The following is a 19,691-nucleotide window of genomic DNA, read 5'->3' on the forward strand; positions in this document are numbered from 1 at the left end:
ATCTCTGAGTTCGAGGCCAGCCTGGTCTACAGAGTGAGTTCCATGACAGCCAGAGCTACACAGAGAAACCCTGTCTTTAAAAATAGAAAAAAGAAAAAAATTAAAATATCTATTTTTAAGAAAGAATCTCCATATGTCTGATGACTTGTCACATGAACATCTTGCTGGGAGTCCATCAAGCTATGATCTATATCCTTTTAGACGATTGTTATATTTCAATAAAAAACAAACAAATGTAAGCCAAAAATTTCTGTCTGTAGGCAAAATAGTGACAGATGTCACAAGTCTGAATCCAGCATGTTCCCATTTATGTAAATGGAAACCAATCTAGAAGTAGGCTGGATCCCATTCAGGCTTCTACTGCAGCCCAGCCTTAATTCTGTGATTTATTAGTGCATTTTAGACAGCTGGTCAGGGTATTGTGACCATCCAGTATGGCAGCCACCAGCCTTTGGTGGCTGCTGCACATTGGAGGTGTCTTAGACTGGACTGAGATTGGCTCTGAGTTTATAGTTCAAGTCAGATTGCAGACTTAGTGCCCAAAGGAGTACAGACTGTCCAGTTACTGTGCCCCAAAGCCACAACCTCTGAGGTGTGTTGGGTTAAATACAGTATATTGCCTACCTATCCATCCGTCTGTCTGTCTAGCTGTCTGTGTATCTATCTATCTATCTATCTATCTATCTATCTATCTATTTGTCATCTATCATCTATCTGTTTGTCTATCTATCATCTATCTATCTATCTATCTATCTATCTATCTATCATCTTTTTTCGGGCAGGATGTCACTATGAAGGCCTTGCTAGCCCTATGAGAGCAGCCTAGCCTCAAACTCGGAGAGTCTCCTGCCTCTGCTTTCCAAGTGCCAGAGCGAAAAGCACACACCTCCATTCCTGTCTCCAAACATATTCTTAAAATTAATTTCAATTTACTTTTTTCATCCTAGCAGCTGAGAATTTGTAAACTACAGATGAACCTGACGTCCGTGGATCTCATTATATTTCTAGTGATCGTCACTATTTCAAATTACTCCTTCCTTGTCCAGAATGGCTATATAGGACAAGTTCAGGATGGTTTCTCTCACACTGAGCTCTGAAGATGAGTTGCCTACGTCTTTGTATCCTGTAGGAGACAAAATGTACCCGTGGTGTTTGTCTTTGACAACTTTGCCTGCTTTCGGTATAAAGGTGAAAGCCAAGCGCTCTTGAGTCTCTTGGATCTAATCATAAGAGGTGTAGATGCTGTGCCTTGGTTGGTGCCCCATGGGGTAAATTGGATCTTTAAGGTAGCAGATGGCTCCCAGGAGCAGGTAATTTACCTCACAGGGGTAAAAGCTTGATTGAGTGCAGTTGGGCCGCCCTATGCCATCTGTCCCTGTGAGGATGTGTCTCCTCACCGAGAACTTCCAGTCCCAAGGACCCTAGCAGCATATTCCCTTGCTAAACTTTATTGAACCCTTCGGAAGCGGGGGGGGGGGGGGGCTTACAGAAGGGAGGAGCTCACATCCACTGGGAAACCAGTTCCCAGTGAGATCACGCAAGTTTGCCAAAGTCACAGTCAAGCGCATGTCCCTCCATGGTTTTCTTTCCCTGGAGAAGGCACTTCTCATCTATGAGCTTTCTCTGCTCAAAGCTCCCCTGGCACAAAAAAATCTTCCCGGATCTTCTGCCCATGGACACATGCCGGTCCCTCCAGACCTAGATCACCTGATGCTTCTTCCCTCTTTCTCGCTTATCATATAGGGTCAGGTCTTCTTCTCCCATGGTCCATGCCTTAAACACAGAGGTCACTTGATGTTGACCTATGTGCTCCATGGAGTAGTGAGTTGATGGATCTGTGACCTGTCTAGTACTGCATGCCTAGGAACTTAGACCATTGGGGCATTGTATATTCTAAGCAAGTGTGTGGGGGCTGTGGTTGAAGTAATTACCCATAGGCCACCAAGCAAGAATTTGTCCGTGAAATAGAGAGATCCACAGGGTCTTCCCTGGTCCTTCCAATGGTAATTCAAGTATGTCTTGGCTCCAGGTTTCCAACTGCAAGGATTACAGGTCTCTGCCACCACCCACAACTACAGTTTCATTTGGAGATTCAGAATCTAAATGCCGTCTTCTGTGTACTCGGTTTCATCCATCCATCCATCCATCCATTCATTCACGCACTCTCTACTGAGTACATAAGCCAGGCCTTACACTGGCAGATGGGACACACATTCCCTGGAATGTGCAAAACCAGCAGTGGTCTGTCACAATGTTGCTTGCAGACTAAAAGGGAGGGGACCCCTCTAGTCATCAGAACGGGGAAAGGACAGAGGGACCTTGCGAATGCATACTCTGTAGAGAACCTAAATGGCACTGGGTGTCAAGAAGACTTCTAAAAGATGCGCAAAATGAGCCCCGCTGTCGTGGTGTTGCATTCATATTTTAATAAATAAAGCTTACCTGAGGATCAGAAAGCAAAACAGCCAGTCACTGGCTCTTATCTCTACCTCGTCCGACATGGCAATCCTGCCTCCAGGAATCTCAGGTGTGTGTCACCACTGCCTGGTCTAGAAGGCTGACCAGTGGGGCTGTTTTTACTCTGTATTTTGTATTTTATTAAAATACAAATGAAATATCACTATATTCCACAGAGAGAATTGCTCCTTAATTCAGTCCTTTCTCTCCCACACTGCAGAGCTTGTATTTGAGTTAAAGTTTACACCCCAGGAGTGTTGTTATTTCCATGCCTGTGTGTGTGTGTGTGTGTGTGTGTGTGTTATATGATTCCATTAATCCCACTCACTGATAATTAAACTCAACCTAATTCCCAGCTCAGCCCATAAAGGCAAAGGCAGGACCTCATGTCGTATCACAAATATGAAACAATTGGTGCAAAAGTAGGCATTTACAATGCTCCTCACAGGACCAGTCTACACAGTTAGGAATAAATCAAATTCCGTGCATCTAAAAAGATTTATGCGCTTTTTATTGCCTACTCCATAAAAGATTTAGGACGACCTGCGTCTACCCTAAATGGCTTTAGAATATAGACAAATCGGATTTGCCCCTCTGGTCTGGTGAACACTCTTCAGCATTGCCTAACTGCTCATCCGAGAGTGTTCCTCTTTGTGAGCACCTGCTGCTGGGTGGGCTCTTAGTGGCGACAGCCGTGCAGCTACACCATGCTCAGATGCGCCAAGAGACATGTCTTGTTTCCTGTTCTGCTCCAGGTATCTGCTGCCTCTGCACGGAGCAGAATGCGGATCTGCTGTTGAAATGTCTTGGGGGAGAAGTAAAGCTTCAGTTATTCAGAACCAAATGACAGTTCTGAGGGATGCCCAAATTCCTCACAAGTTCCTCCCCCAACCCAGTGTGTGTGTGTGTGTGTGTGTGTGTGTGTGTGTGTGTTCATGTCCATGTGGGGGCACATGGAGGTCTGTGTACGGAGGCTAGAGGACAAAGGCATTTGTCATCCTAGGAATACCAAGCACGGCCCTTGAGACGGTGTTTCACCACTGACTTAGTACTCTCCCACTAAGCTCGCCTTGCAGAACGGTATATCCCAGATCTGCCTGCCTGGAATCTCAGTTCCGCCTTAGCTGGCATCTTCACTTGGGTTCTGGAGGCAAACCCAGGCTCTCTAGCTTCAGAGGCGAGTGTTTTACCAGCTGAGTGGTCTCCCTGGCACCTTCCTCCTTGTTTAGTTAGCAGACACCCATGTGATATATTGGGTTTCATTTCCCGAAGATGAAATTTCAATATTTTAAGAGTAACTTTAGGAAGTTACATGCTTAGCAGAATCATTTTTCTGTCTGTCACACACAGAAGTAAAAATTGGGCCTCTGTGTAAATTTCCTGGATGTCACCACAGTCCCTTTGAAGGGTTGTGTAAGAGAAGAGCTAGTTGACAAAGAAGCAAAATTTGCAGCGAGACTATATGCTCAACACGTTCAAACTTCCTATATAGTGACAAAATTGGTAGTTTCCTAATAAATCCCTAGGTCAGTCATATTCAAAGTGCACCTCCACTGCCGTGACACCGCTGCCTATGATGGGAACTAGAGAGACGCCTGCTTTGAACCACAAGGAACCTCCCAAGACTGTCATTCTATGAGTACAATGAGGAAGGATAGAGCAGAGCTCAGATTTTCAACACCTAACCTGACTCCCGTGCCGCCGAAAACTGTTTAGGATGGTGAACTTGCTCTTTTTGTGTGTGGCTGCACCTGAGATCGCCCTGTCCTACGTGATGAAGACCGCATTTCTAATAACCGAATTTCGAGTCAGCTCTCATCACAATTCACAGATCGTGGCAGCTCCTTGGAGATCCCTGTGGCTATGCAGACACAGCAAGGCCTACAAAATGAGCGAGGCCAGAGTCAGCGAGAGCAGATGGGTTGTCCAAAGCTGAGCACGAGAGAACACAGAGGACTCATACCAAAGTTCAGAAATGAATCGGAACTGGGGGGGGGGGGGGTGGTGGATGGGAGAAACAAGCCAGCTAGAGACAGGAAGTGCAGAGCAAGCAAGACAGTAGGGGCCTCAGCGTGGAAGGCCAGTCCCAAGAGGGGGACTAGATCTTTGTCTGTAGTCAGGATGACCAGGAAGACTCCCAGAACGTCAAAGAGAAGGGGTGTGCTTCAGATCATCCACGAAAGCCCAAGTCCTGTCTCATTAGACGCTGGTATATGGCATAGTAGACATCTAATTGGAAAATCTAGGCAAATCTTAAATTGTGACTCCTCTACAAGCTTTGGGGCATAGGAGCTATGCTGAACTTCCAATTTTGACAATTCAACAATAAAACCCCTCAATGTCATCGATAATTTTTAATCTTATAAAGCACATAATGCTGTAATTGAGATGCTTCCTGGGCAGAGGGATTCTTTGGTTTTGTCTGAATTTCTGAGGATGAAATGCCTTCCCTTTTCTCTTGACTGCTGAATTCAATTGGGTGTAGCTCAAAGGCAGACCGCGCCTTTTCTCAAGGACGTGCGGCGCTCTCTCTACTTCCTTGACTAGGACGTCAGATCGCGGGCAATGAGGCTTAATTAGAACCTGAAGTACAAACCTGAGATGTGAGCGTTCGCTGTGCTTTCTTTTTAATCCCCCCGCCACACACACGCACACACAGTGTATGACCTGAACGGCATAGGAAGGTATCTCTGATGTTGCCAATATTTAATTCACTTTGAGGAACGGTATTTTGCCTGGTGAAGATCCCATCTGTCGTCTTGAGGTCATGCCCTTCATAGAGTGTGATCGCTCTGCTAAGAAACTCCAAACCCAAAGCCAGAGGGGATAATTCACTCCTTAAACTTTTCATCCAATTCCTGATCCCCTGAGAAACTCAACAGAACTCAGCGTTGTCTTTGTGAACCATCAAAGCTTCTCTTGCTTCCTACTGGGTTTTTATCCTTCCTGGTTTTTTCCTACAAAGTACATGAGTGTTTGTCTCCTTAGGGAGCAACGCCACAAGTGCCACCCCGCAGGAGAGGAAGTATGTCACATGGCAATAGACTAGACGCTGCTGTTGAATTCTCTGGGAGCGTGTGGCAAAGCCCAGAACGTGAAGCTGGTTTTAAATTACACTGTGACTTGAGGACACAGCAGAACGCCGGCTGTGTTATGTGGGCCAATCTGTGTTAGGTTCTCTGACAGGCTCGTCTCACCAGAGTCCCCGCTGCCGCCTCCGAGGCTTACTTGGAAGTCTCCTGAGAGAAAACAGGGCACAAACTATTTCTCTACAGAGTGCCATAAAACCTTAACACTGCAGGACAGACAGGGACACCCGGAGACACCGAGAAATGAAGCCGAAGAGTTTCACACAACCTAAAAGAGAAAATTAAAAAGCTGAAACCGGGGCCCTATGAGTGGGCGGCGAGAGTGATGGTCAGAAGAGGCGAGCCTGAGCCCAGCATGTAGAGCGTGAGTAAGCGAAGCATGCATCCTCACTGAGCTCCACGGCCTTGGTAAATCCTAAGACTATTTTATTCCTAGACACTTGGCCACGTCGGGAAAAAGTTAGTATTCTTCTGCACCTTAGACAACTGAAATACTCCAGATTCTGTGTGTTTTCAAGCAGAGGAGTTGTGAGCAGATTTGTTCTCGTACCTTCTTTTATCACCAAGGGGCAAAGGCGACCTGGCTCCTGAAGCAGGCTTCGTGGTTAGTGGAGAAACTCGGGACTGCATGACAGGCTGATTCTTCTCCTATAAATCCAGACGAGGTTGCTGTCTCCAAAACTCGATTACTAAATTCTTAGGCTGCAAAGATGACGAAATACATTAATTTCTCTTAATTTATTCAAGTGGAGGAGTGGCCAGACTTTGTTTCTTTAAACAAACTGTTTTCCAAAGCTAACAAATGACCTTCAGCCTATAAAATATTTACGTTGTTTTCCCCCCTCATTATGCATTATTTAGTGTATAGCCCTTTAAATATTAATCACCTATATTTTTCTAAAGATATGGTATATATTATTTACATCTGATTACATTATGTTTTTATACAGATGAAGTAAGCACCCTGAAATCTTTCTGAAGTCATAAGTAAACAGGGCGCGGGGCCAACTGCGTGGAGCAGGTAGCTAGGAAAACACATTCTGGCCGGGGGAGATGATTGATGGAGGGTGGAAGGTGGTTCTCTCACAGTGGCTGCCTTGGGAAGAGCCAGATGAAGGAAGGGGTTCCAGATAGACAGACGTGGGGTCTTGGTGACTTGACAACAGCCATGGGTACATCTCTTGAAGAAAGAAGTTAGGTATGCCCCGTCAGGTGACCCACACTGGAGACAAAGGTGACGACAATGTTCAAGGATAGCACCAAGTGAGAACCATGCAGACGTCTTGCTTACAAAACCAAACAGAAGCCCCTGGGCCGCTACGCAGGATTCTAAAGACTATTTAAGATGGAAGTCGGTTCAATTTTACTTAAATTCTCATGATTATCCGAAAGCCAGGATCACAGAGGTCCCTGAGACTGTCCTCCAATACCGTACACAAGTCACACCCGACTGACGTCCACACTAACAAGAGCCTGTCGTCCTGATTACAGGATTGAAAGGGATCATTTGAGAACCCTTCCTGCTCTATTCATAATCAAGTCGAGGAAACAAGGCTTTTTCTAAAGACCTGGCTGAATCTGCCCGTGTCTTTCTGACTCCCCAGAGGAAAGTCTGCATGGCTGTAGCTGGCAGATAATCGATAGTTTTTTAAAATCTTACTTCCCTCAGCAGATAATTGGCAATGCCGTTCATGTATGAGTTCACTCAACAAATATTTATAAAGCACCCGCTACACACTAAGTGCTGTTTGCTGAGTCTTGGGCTGTGGAGCGGCTCTTCCCTGGGAGCCATGAATATCCAGCTGCTCTTTAGTAGATGTAGCTAAAGTCCAGAGCAGAGGCTGAGAGCAGCTCTTCTGCCTGGGTAAAATCATCATGGGTACGGAAGCCTGAGAGGACGTGTTGTGTCTTTAGTTTTAAGCCCTCTGGATAGAATTACTAATTTTCCTGCTTCTTAATTGCTCCCACGGTGGAATTCAACAGTCGCAGAGAGAAAATATCAGGGGAGCCTCGCTTGTTTAGGAGGGGATATAGTATTCCCCAGAAAGGCTTCCAGATAAATTGGTACCAAGACTCACAGAGGCTTTCTGTTCCTCAGGACTGTGTAAACTGCAGATCTGTCCACACTTGCCGAACGGGGTAGCTACACATCCTTCAGGGGCAGCCACAGTGTAGCAGCCATCTTTACATTCCCAGTCTAGCAGAAAATCTGACCTGTAAAGAGGCATCAGTGCTTAATGAAGGAATGCTGGCGGCAAAAGCGTTTGCTTTCTTACTCCATCAATGTACAGGAAGAAAATTGTGTCCTCCTTCTTGTCCCAGTGGACTGAAGGCCCTAAATGTTACTGATTTCTTTACTTGCCAAATCACTGATTTCAAATAAGATGCGTGAGCCCTTGTGTTATATTCACCCAGTCCCTTCATTTTTCGGTCTTGTGCTTCCTTCAGCGAAGTCTTCAGGATCATAGACACTTCGTGTACTTACAGTTGCTTATGCCTACGTTATATTTTGTCCCTACTGAACTCATATACTGTATGTTTTATAAACTCTCCCAAAGCAAACACCTGTGTGGATAAAGAATTTACAAAGCATTTTTATAGCTCTTACCTCATACTGTTGCAGAGGCATGGAGGGAAAACTTGAGGAGAGACGTGTGTCTGTTGTCATCACAAAGAAATGACTAGTGTTTGAACACATAAAACTTACCCTGGTTTGATCATGAAATGATGCAAGCCTATATCAAAGTATCACATAACATGTCACAAATACATACAACAATGGTGTCAGATTTAAAAATTAAGCTCTTAGGAGAATGCCGAGCACCACCCCCACCCCCCCATCCCCCCCACCACCACCACCCCCACCACCCTCCCCCACCCCCCACCCCCGACCCCCGCGCCACATCTGCGCTCTAAGCGCTAGAATCCAGTTCACGAGCTTCGGGCAAGGGGCTGGAGGTTGAGGAAACACACAGAGAGACAAACAGGCACACGGACCTCCAATCACTGGTACAAAGGCCCTCCTTTAAAATCACCATGGAGGCTTAAATACCCTGCAGTCAATGGCCAACAGGTGAAAATCCCATCCTCTGATACTCTAGGCTAGGCACAGCTTTTAGTAACTTCCATTAGAAGGCTCTAGTAGGGAAGAGCAGCTGAAGGCCAGGATTCAATTAGTCCCAACAGGAGACAGTTGAAGAGATGGATCATCAGTTAAGAGCACTGGTTGCTTTTCCAGAAGAATCAGGTTCAATTCCCAGCACCATGTGGTGTCTCACAACATTCTCTAACTCTGGTCCCAGAGGATCTGGTGAGGTGCACAGAAATACATGCCAATAAAACACATATGCCCATAGAATGAAAACCTAAAAAGAAAGAGAAATATAGTTCCTTTTATCCATAATTTCACTCTATGATGTCAGTTACTTACAGCTGATTATGCTTTGAAAATATTAACTGGGAAACTCCAGATATGAGTGATGGTTAGGTTTCAGGTGACTCACTTTTCTGAGTGGGCTGATGACATATCACGCTGTGCTGATCCCTCTTACCTGGGACAGAACACATCCGTTACCCAGAATCTAAGTCCCATTGTAATGCCCGTTTTCGGGAAACACTCCAAACAGATGCTGCTTCTCGTGTACCATGGAAAAACTCCACAGTAGCCCAGGACTATAGAACGCATGTCCCTCTGTCTCACTTTACCTCCTAATGCTGGTGTTCCATCACCCCACCTCATCACGAGAGGAAAAGCCAGGACAGGATAGTAAGGTGTTTGGGGAGAAACCATACTCTCCTAACTTTCATTATAACATCCTTCTATGATCATTCTATTTTGGTATTACTTATTGTGTGGGGACCACCACATTGGGGTGATATCTGTCAAGGTCTAGCCTTGACGGGGTTTGCACGTTCCAGTAGGGGCATTAGCAGACAGAACAGAGATACAAAAGAAGTAGATAGAGACACAGAATAGAGCCAGTAAGGCAATCCAGTGAATACTGAATTTGCCCGTGTTGATTTTCCATATGTTTATATGCCCCAATTCCAAAAAGGGGGGAGGAAGCAAAAGACTGCTTTAACATGATACAAAGAACAAACAGAGCAATTACCTCTTCAGTACCTGAAGCATCAAGCAACTATACCCTGGGTGAAGTATTCTCTTGTTTAGGCAGCGACCACACCTTGGGCCAAGCATCCTGTAGGCAGCCACTGCCTGGATCAAACCTCCTGTCATATCCTTGAAGGAGCAGGAATAGACATGAACTCTCTCACCTTGGTCAAGGTAGTATAGATCCACCTTGGGCCATCTTAGAACCCCAAACACCAAGTAACCACACCCTCAGTCACCATATCTTGTTAGTAGCCACACCTTAAGTTAAGTCTCTTGTTGATAACCTTGAAGGAGCAAGAATAGGCCTGAACTCTCTGACCTTTAGTCAAGGTGAAGCAAACTCACTCCTATGGGCTCCCACATTACGGTCAGTTCTTCATATGAGTAATTAACAAGTTTTATCATAGGTATGCATGTGGAGGTTAAAAAATGTAGGATTTAGGATTTGTGCATAGTTTGGGACATCCGCAAGGATCTTAAGATGGATTTATTAGCAAGGGAACGGTAGCATTCGATCAACCATTCATTGTCTTCTTGCGCTTTTGCGGTTGGAAAGAAATCCATCGTTTCTCTTCCAAAGGTATTTTTAACTCACTGCTCCATTGAATAAGTTGATAAAAACCATGTGATCTCATCTATACATGCATGGGCCCACCCATCCTCTTGAGAAAGACTGTCCATTCCATCTCACAGTGGTAAAACGTCCACCTCCACATGACCTGGCTGCAATATTAATCTCTACATGGAATATTAAAACAGCATCATTAAGGCAGCATACATTTTTATATTTTGAAAGTAGAAACGGGGCATCAATGTGTTCAGCATGAACATGGTGAGTCATTCCTGCATCCACAGTGATGTATGCCCAAGGATCTCAGCCCAGTGCCATAGGCTTTGAAGCCAGGCCTCTTAGCAATGGCCCCTAATGAGTCCAATAGTTAAGAGTGGCTATGCAATCTTCATCTGAAACCATGTCTTGTCTCTACCACTGACTAGACATATGACAAGACGTTTTAGCTGCTCAAGACTCCTGTGCCTCTGCTGTGCAAGGGGTGGGGCACCATGGCTCAGCAAGACAGAGTTGTGAAGATGGAAGTGGCTTAGCACCAATTAGTATCTGTCCTGTGTTGAAAACTGCCCCGTTATCTCGAAAGTCTCTCTACCAGCTGGGTGCCAGCCTCCGGATCTAAGACTGAGGCAAGGTCTTCCACGTGACATTTGGTTGGTATGTTTCACCGGGTTTCTTTTCATCTAGAACAGTCTTCCTGCCTTTATTGATTTATTTATTTGCTTGGGCTCTTTTGAGGAGTCGAGGCCCATCGTCTTATATAATGTCTGGTTCACGCTGTGTCTGATCATTTATTTATGCTATTGCTCAGTTTCTTCCTCTACCCCTTGTGTCTGCTGCAAATTGGAAGTTAAGTCAGAAATTTCATGAAATTCGTGTTTAATATTCGAGGTGAGCTTATTTCCTAAGTGGAACCATCAAATTAAAGTGACCAAGCATTCTTCTTATCTATCCTTTGATTTTATGCATCTTTGGATTCTGTGGTTATTCTGCCTCGTGGTCTTGCTTTCTGTGCTGTGAGTTTCTGGCTTACATTAGGGTGGGTCGAGAAGAGGTTTCACTGTCTCCCCATGGATTCAGTTTCCCATGGACTTTTTCATGAGCCTTAAACTAAGAGATACAGCTCTAGAAAGTAGTAGTTCAAATTGTCAAAGAGAAAAATCCAGAAAAGCAGTGAAAGATGGCTTGGGTTTTCTCTGTGGAGCCCAACTGTATATGTTTGGGTTCAGAATGTCAGTAAAAATAGGCAAAAATAAAAAAAAAGACTTCCTACTTCGTTGCAAACCCTGCTGTAGTGATGGTATTTCCCCAATAAGGTTGGTCTGCTGGTACTTACCAGTGTGGTGAAGGATGGTCCTAGAGTTGCTCATCTGGGTTGCAGAGGAAGAAAGGAAGCTGTTACAAAGAAGACCCCCCAGGCCCCTGCTTCCCTTGTGTCTGCGTTGTCTAATGAGGGGGACTGATGGGGCTACCCATAACACATTCGTTCTGGGGTATTTGTAGCGTAACGCTTTGCTTACAGTGGCAGACCCTCAAGTTCCAGGAAAACAGAACTGAAAGCTCGGGTCTGGAGCTATTGCAAAGCACTTGTAATCTGTAATTCAGAAGTCAAAACAGCAAGTAGAATGAAATAAGCATTTCCAAACAATGTGAGAACTGAAAACCTTCCCTGAAACCGGAAATGCACCCCTGTCATTCCAGTATACCCTAGAAATCCCAGGCACGCTCTTGCCCAGTGGCTAATAGTGTCCGTTTGTTCAGCTGTCTGCCTCGCCTCCGCAGGCCGCAGGTGAGTCGCCTGACGCTCGTGCAGAATGTTAAAGCAGCATTTACATTTCTCACACTCCCTTTCTGTCATCTCCATGAATTGTACAATGAAAATGTACAGCTACCAAAATGCCGGGGAGAACAGGCCCTGGTTATACAATGTGGTGCAATGAGCAATCAGGGAAGTGCCAAACGCGATCCCCATGAGGGCTCCTTACACAGCCAGAGACAGTTCCGTGCCTCACTGCAGCCCTTATGAGATGCAGGACACACAGTACTATGACCCCCAACTGTGCAGTGTTTGTGATATTGTCTATGAACTCATAAAAGGATGGGATAACCAAAACTAGTATCTCAGTAGATATTTATCAAACACAATATGTAAAGAAATGTCACTAACTCACTCTGATTTTATAAGTTTTTTTTTTTCTCTAAGTTTACCATCCAAATTTCCCTAAGTCAGAAACTAGGATGAATGGCCATTCGATCATCTCCAACCACCGAGGATGAGATCGTTTCCAAACCTAGCCTTGCCTCCGAAAGCTCAGAGATGAGAAGGAGCAAAGGGTATGCCGAGTAGGATGTGCTGAGGCCCATGGGTGACGTGCGTACTCTTGACTGCACACAGCACTGAGAGCCAGGGAAGCAAGAAGTCTGACGTCAGGTCAGGCCTCTGCGCATTGGTTCGTTCTTCAGCTGGCCGTCTCCCGTGCCATGCCTTCGTTCTCCCTCTGTGTTCTCTTCCTTCCTGCCTTCCTGACTTTGAGTCTATCTAATGGGCTCACTCCAACTTCCTCACCGCTGTAACGACCCCATTTCAAAATTAGGACACATTCTATGATGCTTTGTTTGGGTCAGGGCTTCAAAAATGCTGGCTTGTGGAGACCCAATGCCTCCTGTAACTGTCACACGGTGTCCATCCATCATTTTCTCGTTGTTCCTAAAGAATGGGCAGACGAGCAGGGCACAGACTGCATGAGATGAATGAATGAATGAATGAAACTGGGTGTTCACGATGGAGCCAAAGTGGCACCAAATCCTTATCCCTCCCTTCCCCACAGATAAGAAGTCCATACTGAGCTGGAAACGCCTCAGACACTGATACCAAAAACTCCTGCAGGCTCCAGAACTTCATCGATGCTCATATTTAAATTGACTTTCATCCTTGGGTACCAGAAATTTGGGGGTGGATTGAGTTTACTATTCACCATCCAGAAGCATTCCGTATGAACCTGCCGACTGGTAGGGCAAAGGTTATCAGCAGCCGAGCCAGCAGCAATATTTATTTCTTGCAGAAACACAGTCTATTGGGAAATGTGTTTTATCTCTTTGTGCTTGTTTTGGAACGTTTATCTGGCACCCAGGAAACGTATTCTAAAGCAAGTATTTAGGGCATGCTTAGCAATACTCTGCAACAGAGTAGCCCAAAACCAGGTGAGACACTTCCTTAATTTTTAATTTCAACCGACAGGACAGAGAAGAGGAAAAACAGAGAGCCAATGGGCTGAGCGTTCTCTGGGAGGAATGAGAGGGAAGTGGAAGTTAGAGTCTTTCTGGGCAACGAGCCCTCTAGCCCGGTTTCCTTCTGTTGAAAATGGTAGCTCCTGTCCTTGTGTCCGCCATCTTCACTGTGTCACGTCCTCACAGAGAGACAAGCAAAGCCTGGGGAGTCGCCTCACACTCTTTCCTTGCTTTCTCCATCAGGTCACAGACATCAAGGAAAAACTGAAGCTCTCAAAAAAGGTCTGGTCGACGTTGCCCTACACCATCTGCATGGATGGGGGTGTGACAGCGGGTACATCCAACGAGGAGGAGTGCTGGAATGGGCACAGCAAAGCCAGGTGAGGCGCCGCGACCCATGACGCTCAGATGACGTGCGCATGCGCAGCCCCACGCGGGGCTCCTGCCGCCAGGGCAAACCCTGTTTATCGTGCGGCATAGACAGTCCCACGCGGTGCTCCTGCCACCATGCAAACACTGTTTATGTCAAGAGGGACGCGGAGTCACCCAGTGACAGCTGTTGAGAGTGGCAGGCTTGATGGGCACCTGGGAGCATTTACTCTCAAGGTGCCATTAAGTGTGGAATCCTTGCTCTGGCTGCCTCGCTTCTGGATGAGGACAGAGGGTGGTGACAGGTGCCAGCTTCCAGATAGCCTGAGATCACAAAGAGCCCATTATGTTCACTTAATGACTTTAAGACAACATGGCTATTTTCATCCATAGTTAAATCTGCAGGGCTCTTTTTCCTTTTATTCTTTTTAAATCACAAGTTAAAAAGAAAATAAAAGTTCAGCTATATTATCTTCACCTTTGGAAGGAAAAAAAAACCTTTTAGTGTTCAATGGAAAGGTAAAATAAAATGGCTGGAAGACAAATGAGGAAGGAGGCCAGAAGGTTCCATGTCTCCAAAAGTCCTGTTGAACCCAGTGAACCCTAGTGAACCCTAGTGACTCCCTTTTCATCTTCTTGCTCTACCGACCAATGCTGGGCCATTTGAGAAGGAATTTCTGCATCTGTTGGCTTAGCTCAGACTGGTCTTGGCCCAAGTTTGTCTAGGGTGGAGGAGCTGGATGGGGATACTGGCCAGAAGTTGGCAGGCTGGGCTGAACATGAGGAGGGGAGTCTGCCAGGCCTCCCACAGTGCAGCTGCAGGTGGGTACGGCAGCTGGGAAACGGATTCAAGGAGTCTTTGGAACTGACCAGCAGTTCCCAGGAGAAGCTGGGAGTGGGGTCTGTTTGGGTGTCTTACTGGGCAGCTTGAAAGGAAGGGAGCCACTGCGGTACAAGTGAGAAAGAAGAGGTGTGAGAGAACTAAATTCAGAAGACTCTGCCGCAGGTAAGCCGAGAGCATTGCTATGCGGCATGTTTCAGCATCTGTTGGGGATGGTGTTGCTAATCTTACAAGGAGAAGCCTAGCAGGTGAAGTCAGGACAGCAGCAGAAAGATCCATAATCAATTCAAGCAGCCCAAAATATCGTTGTTCAAATCTAAGATTGAGACTAGAGAGGGAGATTGATGATGTGAATGCCGGGCCACTCACAGAAGGCTTCTATGTAGATTTGGGGTGGAGGGGTGGGGAGGAGACTTTTGGACTGAAAAATTCAGTTGTGAATCATTATCTCTGATGTGTCGGCTTCCAAAGAACCTACAGAAAGAGACTGTAAGGCTGAGCAGGTGACTTAGCAGACAGCTTTGCTACAGGTGACCTAGCAGACAGCTCTGCTGCTGATCCGTGTTTACCTTTCATCCCTGGATGAAATGACAGCTATTCTGTGAACCTCATTCCCATGAAGAGCCAACAGGTTCCTGGAGATTTTCACATATGTGATATTTTACTAAAGGAAGCATAAAAAATGTTCAGGCTTGTGGGCAGAAGGAACTAAGTTCTACTGAGAAATAGGTAGAAACATGAAGGACGCCGAAGTGAGAGCTACAACAGGTAAGGGGGACTCGTCTGCATTCTTCCTCATCAGGCTGAAGTGTGAGGATGAGGAAGATGGTGCCCAGTGGTACCCAGTGAACAAGAAGGAAGTGCTGCAGTCTCCCCCTCTAGCCTAGAATTCGTTTGCCTCTTAAGCAAGCAAACAAACCCTAAATACTTCCACGTTCAGGTTAAGAGAGCAACTGAAATTTGATGCTCTTCCATATACATATATAGTATAAAATAACAGAAATACGTTTAAGACAGTTTGAGAAATTTTGGAAAATTCTGTTTCAATTCCAAGTCAAATTTCCCATAGTGATTTGTATGTGTGTGTGCAGCTTAAGACAGAAACTCAAATAGCAATAAAGAAAAATGAGCCTGATACTTGTATTCTGAGGACTGACCATAGGAAAGTATTAAAAAGTCGTTCTGTTCTTTGTGTGCCTCATGGCTGCAGAGGCCAAGGAGGGTAATAAAACCCCTGGGAATGTTTTGAGCTGCTGTGTGTGTACTGGGAATTGAACCAGGATCCTTAATACTTGAACCATCTTACCAGCCCCCGTGGGTCTGTTTCTTTGAAGTAAATCCCTGCATATCTGTAAGAGTGAAATTTTGTCTGTGCACTAAAGACATTGAGATGCATAACACTCCATATGCCTGTAAGTCACATTGTTTGGTACAGCCTCCGCTGTCATCACGTGGCCTGGGAACATCACGTGCAGTGCAAAGCATTTGTGTTATATGCTCGGAACCATGAATGCAGGGATGTTGTGTGATTCAACACCAGCCACTACTGTCAGAAGCATCCCAGTTTGAGCACACATTCAATGTTACTTGACTTTTGTTCTTGTGTATTGAGAAACTGTATACAGTTGCCAGAGTTTTGGATACCCTTCCATCCAGTTATGCAACTCCATGTGGGGTCATGAACCACAGTTCCACTGGCAGGGGAGACAAGACAGCCATGAGGCCCGACACGTGGAAACTGGCAGTCTCTTGAGAGAGACTGGTGGGCCTGGGAACACCAGTACCCACACTTTACACCATGACCCTTGAAATAGTGCTCCACCAGCACCCACGAGCCAGCCTTGACTCCCACACTGAAACCAGCAGGAATCTCCTGAGAGATCTCTAGCAGTGAAGAATAACAACCAAGTTTGACACAATGCAGTCATTCCTAGGATATGTCCATATCTAACCCTATACAGTGTATCATTTTTGTACAATTTGTGTATTATTTAAAAAGACTGGGATGCCAAATATTTATGATTCAGTTGTGCTTCCATTGAAAAATTGCAATTCCACGGTCCTTCATTTTCTCGTTAAAATTCTACAGGAGGGCATTAGTACTAATGCTTTATGTCTGCTGAGTTTGCAAATGAGGAGCAAATCAGGCTTATTGTTTTACATTTAACTGAACCTGTCTTCCCTTCTAAACATCAGTTGATCTAGAATCACATGGAAAGAAATTTCACTCAAACAAATTCTGTACAAAGGTTTAGAAGCTGGGATAACACATTTGGTGAGAGAGGTTGGTCAGTGGGGGCTGCGTAACAAGGAGGAAACAGAAATAAGCTCTGGTGGGATGGTGAGGGAGAAATGGCTGTACACAGTCATAACACACTGTGTATCCCCCAAATATTAACATGGAACAAATTACATTGAATACTCTTACCACAAAAATGATAACTCTTTAAGGAGTTAGATACACTTACCCTTATTTGAGCATTGCACAAGCATACATGCATCAAAATGTCACATGAGTCCCCATAAGTTTGTACAATTTTATATGCTGATTAAACATATAATAATAATTAGGAATTCATATATAATAGAAAAGCTATTTCCCCACTGTCAGAGTATTTTTTAAATTGTTTAGGATCCGTTGCAAAACGAAGACTAAGAACAGCGGTTATTTTTATCAATCATGCGAAAATGTGTTACTGAGAAAAGTATCTCTCAGCACAAGTTAACGGATATGGAACATGGGTTTCTATTAGGATTGATAGGGTGTCATGGGCCTGGAGTTGATAAGCCAAATCCAGAGCCCCAATGTTCCCGCTAAGCCAGGTGCTTCTTCCCCTCAGTGTCTGATCCATCAGACTCCTCCAGGCTCATCTCTCTCTGTCTGGTTGATCAGACCTGTCTTCCAGCTTCCACTTTTCTCCCAATTCATCTGGGATTCCTACCCAGTATCACTTTGTCATGCTCCCTTGATCCACAGACACGCCTGCTCCTGATTGCAAGGTTTCTGAAATGACGGCTAAGTGGGAATATCCGTTTACAGTAGTGATTGTCTAAGTTGTCCAAAGACCTATCAACTTACCCATCTGTTGAGGGCAGTGGTTGCCTGATGGGCACCCGGAGATGCAGTTCTGTTGTGGCAGCGCCATGGTTTGCTGTGTTGAGACCACGGTCAAGGATAGGAGTGCAGCGGCTGCCCTAAGACATAAGCCACCGCCTCCCTCCGCTGTTCTCACTGCGTTATGGACCGTTCCTGCAGCGGAAGGTGGAATAAGAGGAGACCCTGCCTTTTGGCAAGGTGCATGTGTGCCCACTGCCATGCTAGCATTTAGATCTTCATTCTGATAGAAAGACCTGGTGACCACAAGGACCTATCTGCCTTTACTGGTCTCTTGGAACACGGAGAAGGTCAGGAAGATAAGTCTACAGATACAGCTCTGCTCATGCTTTGCTGGGGTGTCCGCTTAACTTTTGGAAGTCTTGAGTAAAATCAGATTCCGACTGGTTGTGTTGTAAATTGAAGACTTGTTCCCCCTCAAAACTCATACGTTAAGATCACCCCCTAACATTCCCAACGTGGTGGTATTTAGAGGTAACTTGATTGTGAAATAGAGCCCTCTGGGGTGTGATTAGTGCCTTTATAACAGGAGGGGGGGGCATCTCACTGTTTTCTCTCCTCTGCCCCAGGCAAGGACAAAACAGTGATTTGGCCATCTGCAGACCAGGAAGTGAGACATCAGAATGTCTGCCAACACCTTTGCCTCAGACCCTGCTGTTTCCCCAGAGCTCTGAGAAACTTGTGTTTTTTTGTTTAAGACATACAGTGAGCAGTATTTTCCTGAGGAGGTCAGAGCTGACCATGGCTGTAAGTTTGAGGAGGTGTCTGGGCTGTTTAGTTCTTATTGCTCATTTGACCCAACCTAGAGTCATATGGGAAGAGAGACTCAATGAGGGATCTTCTGAATTGGGTTGGCTTATAGACTTGTCTGTGGGGGATTGTCTTGATTGCTAACTGATGTAGGAAGACACAGCCTACTGTGGGTGGTGTAATTCCCTAGGCAAGAGTTCTATGATCAGACAAGAGAGAAGAATGCTGATGGACAGCAGAAAACAAGCAAGAATCCACACATTTATTGTCTTCTGCCCTTGACTGTGGGCAAAATGTCACTCGCTGCTTGAGTTCTGTCTTGACTTCCCCTTAATGATTGCAACCTGGTCCTGTAAGCTGAATGAAGCTCGACTTCTCTAAGTTTCCTTTTCTCAGGATATTTTTTATCACAGCCACGGAATTGGAGCTAGAAGCAGGACCTGAGTGAGACTAGGCATTTCTAACAAGCCCCCAGATCGTGTACTTACTATTGACATAGGAACCACACATCATCTGGTTCTGAGGGAAGATTGCCAGAGCAACGAGTACTTTAAAATATTGGGCAGTTGGTCTGGAAAGACGGCTAAGGGGTTAAGAGAGCTTGTAGCTCTTGCAGAGGCTCCAAGTTTTCTTCCCAGAGAGCTAACAACCATCTGTATATCCACCTCTAGGAAAATCCTCATGTACACACACACACACACACACACACACACAGAGAGAGAGAGAGAGAGAGAGAGAGAGAGAGAGAGAGATGCCCATTTGCACACACATGTACACACACACACACACACACACACACACACACACAAATAAATCTTTAGAAAAACACTGACAATAGATAGAATCTATTTATACTAAGAACATATTCCCCTTCCCGATTTACACACAAGCCTCAGAAACAGGTCACAGAGTTCTGTCTCCTTTTCACATTCACGGGTGCTCTTTGTGATTAATTTAATGAGTCTCGCCTTGTATTAAAACCAACAGTAGCAAAGGGGACAGGGAGGTCACACAGTTCCATTGTAATGTCACCCACCGAGAATAGGTAAGATTGGAGTCACCCTACCCAGCGCTTGTCAGAGAAGCGCTAACTAAGGCTCCACAGATCCAGCCAGAAGGAATTTTAAGTTTCCAACATAACACAGCCTTCCTGCTGCAGG

At 45.4% G+C, this 19,691-nt stretch overlaps 1 protein-coding gene across 2 annotated transcripts in view; it reads left to right on the plus strand.

The window, feature by feature from the left end:
* Positions 1-19,691, plus strand: part of Gpc6 (glypican 6) — a 1,010,052-nt gene that overhangs the window by 970,589 nt on the left and 19,772 nt on the right. For both annotated transcript variants that reach the window (XM_087912307.1, XM_048421923.3), the window contains one exon: positions 13,700-13,836. In XM_087912307.1, coding sequence (XP_087768433.1) covers positions 13,700-13,836 — 137 coding nt within the window. The remainder of the gene's footprint in view (positions 1-13,699; positions 13,837-19,691) is intronic.

This window comes from Myodes glareolus, chromosome 12 (assembly GCF_982192425.1).
Source record: "Myodes glareolus chromosome 12, mMyoGla1.1, whole genome shotgun sequence".
In the NCBI taxonomy this organism is placed as follows: domain Eukaryota; kingdom Metazoa; phylum Chordata; class Mammalia; order Rodentia; family Cricetidae; genus Myodes; species Myodes glareolus.